This window comes from Charadrius vociferus, unplaced genomic scaffold (genome assembly GCF_000708025.1).
Source record: "Charadrius vociferus isolate BGI_N301 unplaced genomic scaffold, ASM70802v2 scaffold436, whole genome shotgun sequence".
Lineage (NCBI taxonomy): Eukaryota > Metazoa > Chordata > Aves > Charadriiformes > Charadriidae > Charadrius > Charadrius vociferus.
The window spans coordinates 5363889-5364604 of record NW_009649187.1 but is presented as its reverse complement, the minus strand read 5'-3'; the positions used below and the strand labels follow the sequence as shown (position 1 = coordinate 5364604).

The window sequence follows — 716 nt, the reverse complement described above, 5'->3', positions numbered from 1 at the left end:
CGTCCTGCGGCGGTCCCCGCTCAGTGTCCTCTCTCCGCAGCTGGCGGGGGGCAGCCTGGGGGGGCTGCTGGAGGCGCTGGACTCCATGGGGCTCCACAAGGCTGTGAGGATGCTCCACAAAACTGAGACGCTGGAGAAACTGCAGAGCACAGGTATGGAGAGCAAGGGGCTGGGTGGGGGGGGGGTCCCCCACTGGTCCGTGACCCCCCCTCACTGACAGCACCCGGGGTTTGCTTTACAGAGCTGAAGGAAGACAGTGCCTACGGCAGCGAGTCGGTGGAGGAGGAGCAGGCGCCCACGCTGGCCCTGAAGCCGGGGCCGGGGGGCGAGCTGCCCCACAGCCAGCAGCCACAAGTGCACTGAGGGGCCGGCAGCCCCCACACCCACCCAGGGAGGGTGGGGGGGAGGCGCAGCATCCCCTATCCTGCTCTGCCCACGCAAGTGCCTTCTGGACTTGGGGTCCGGCTGCCTGGACTCGGGGGGATGGGACGCAGCCAGCTCCTGCCCCTCTGCTCTTATTTAATGGTCCCTCTTCTGAATAAAGGGACGTGGTTTCCATTAGCCTTTGCCCTCCGTCTCTCCAGTCCTGGCCCTGAGCTGGTGTCGGGGGGATGGGACGCAGCCAGCTCCTGCCCCTCTGCTCTTATTTAATGGTCCCTCTTCTGAATAAAGGGACGCAGTTTCCATTAGCCTTTGCCCTCCGTCTCTCCAGTCCT

The 716-nt window shown here is 64.9% G+C and overlaps 1 protein-coding gene across 1 annotated transcript in view; it reads left to right on the top strand.

Annotated features, from left to right (window-relative positions):
* Window positions 1–363, top strand: part of NFKB2 (nuclear factor of kappa light polypeptide gene enhancer in B-cells 2 (p49/p100)) — a 7871-nt gene extending 7508 nt beyond the window's left edge. The window contains exons 18-19 of the mRNA XM_009888828.1: window positions 5–152; window positions 242–363. Of these exons, the coding sequence (XP_009887130.1) occupies window positions 5–152; window positions 242–363 (270 nt within the window). The remainder of the gene's footprint in view (window positions 1–4; window positions 153–241) is intronic.
* The last annotated feature ends 353 nt before the right edge of the window (window positions 364–716 follow it).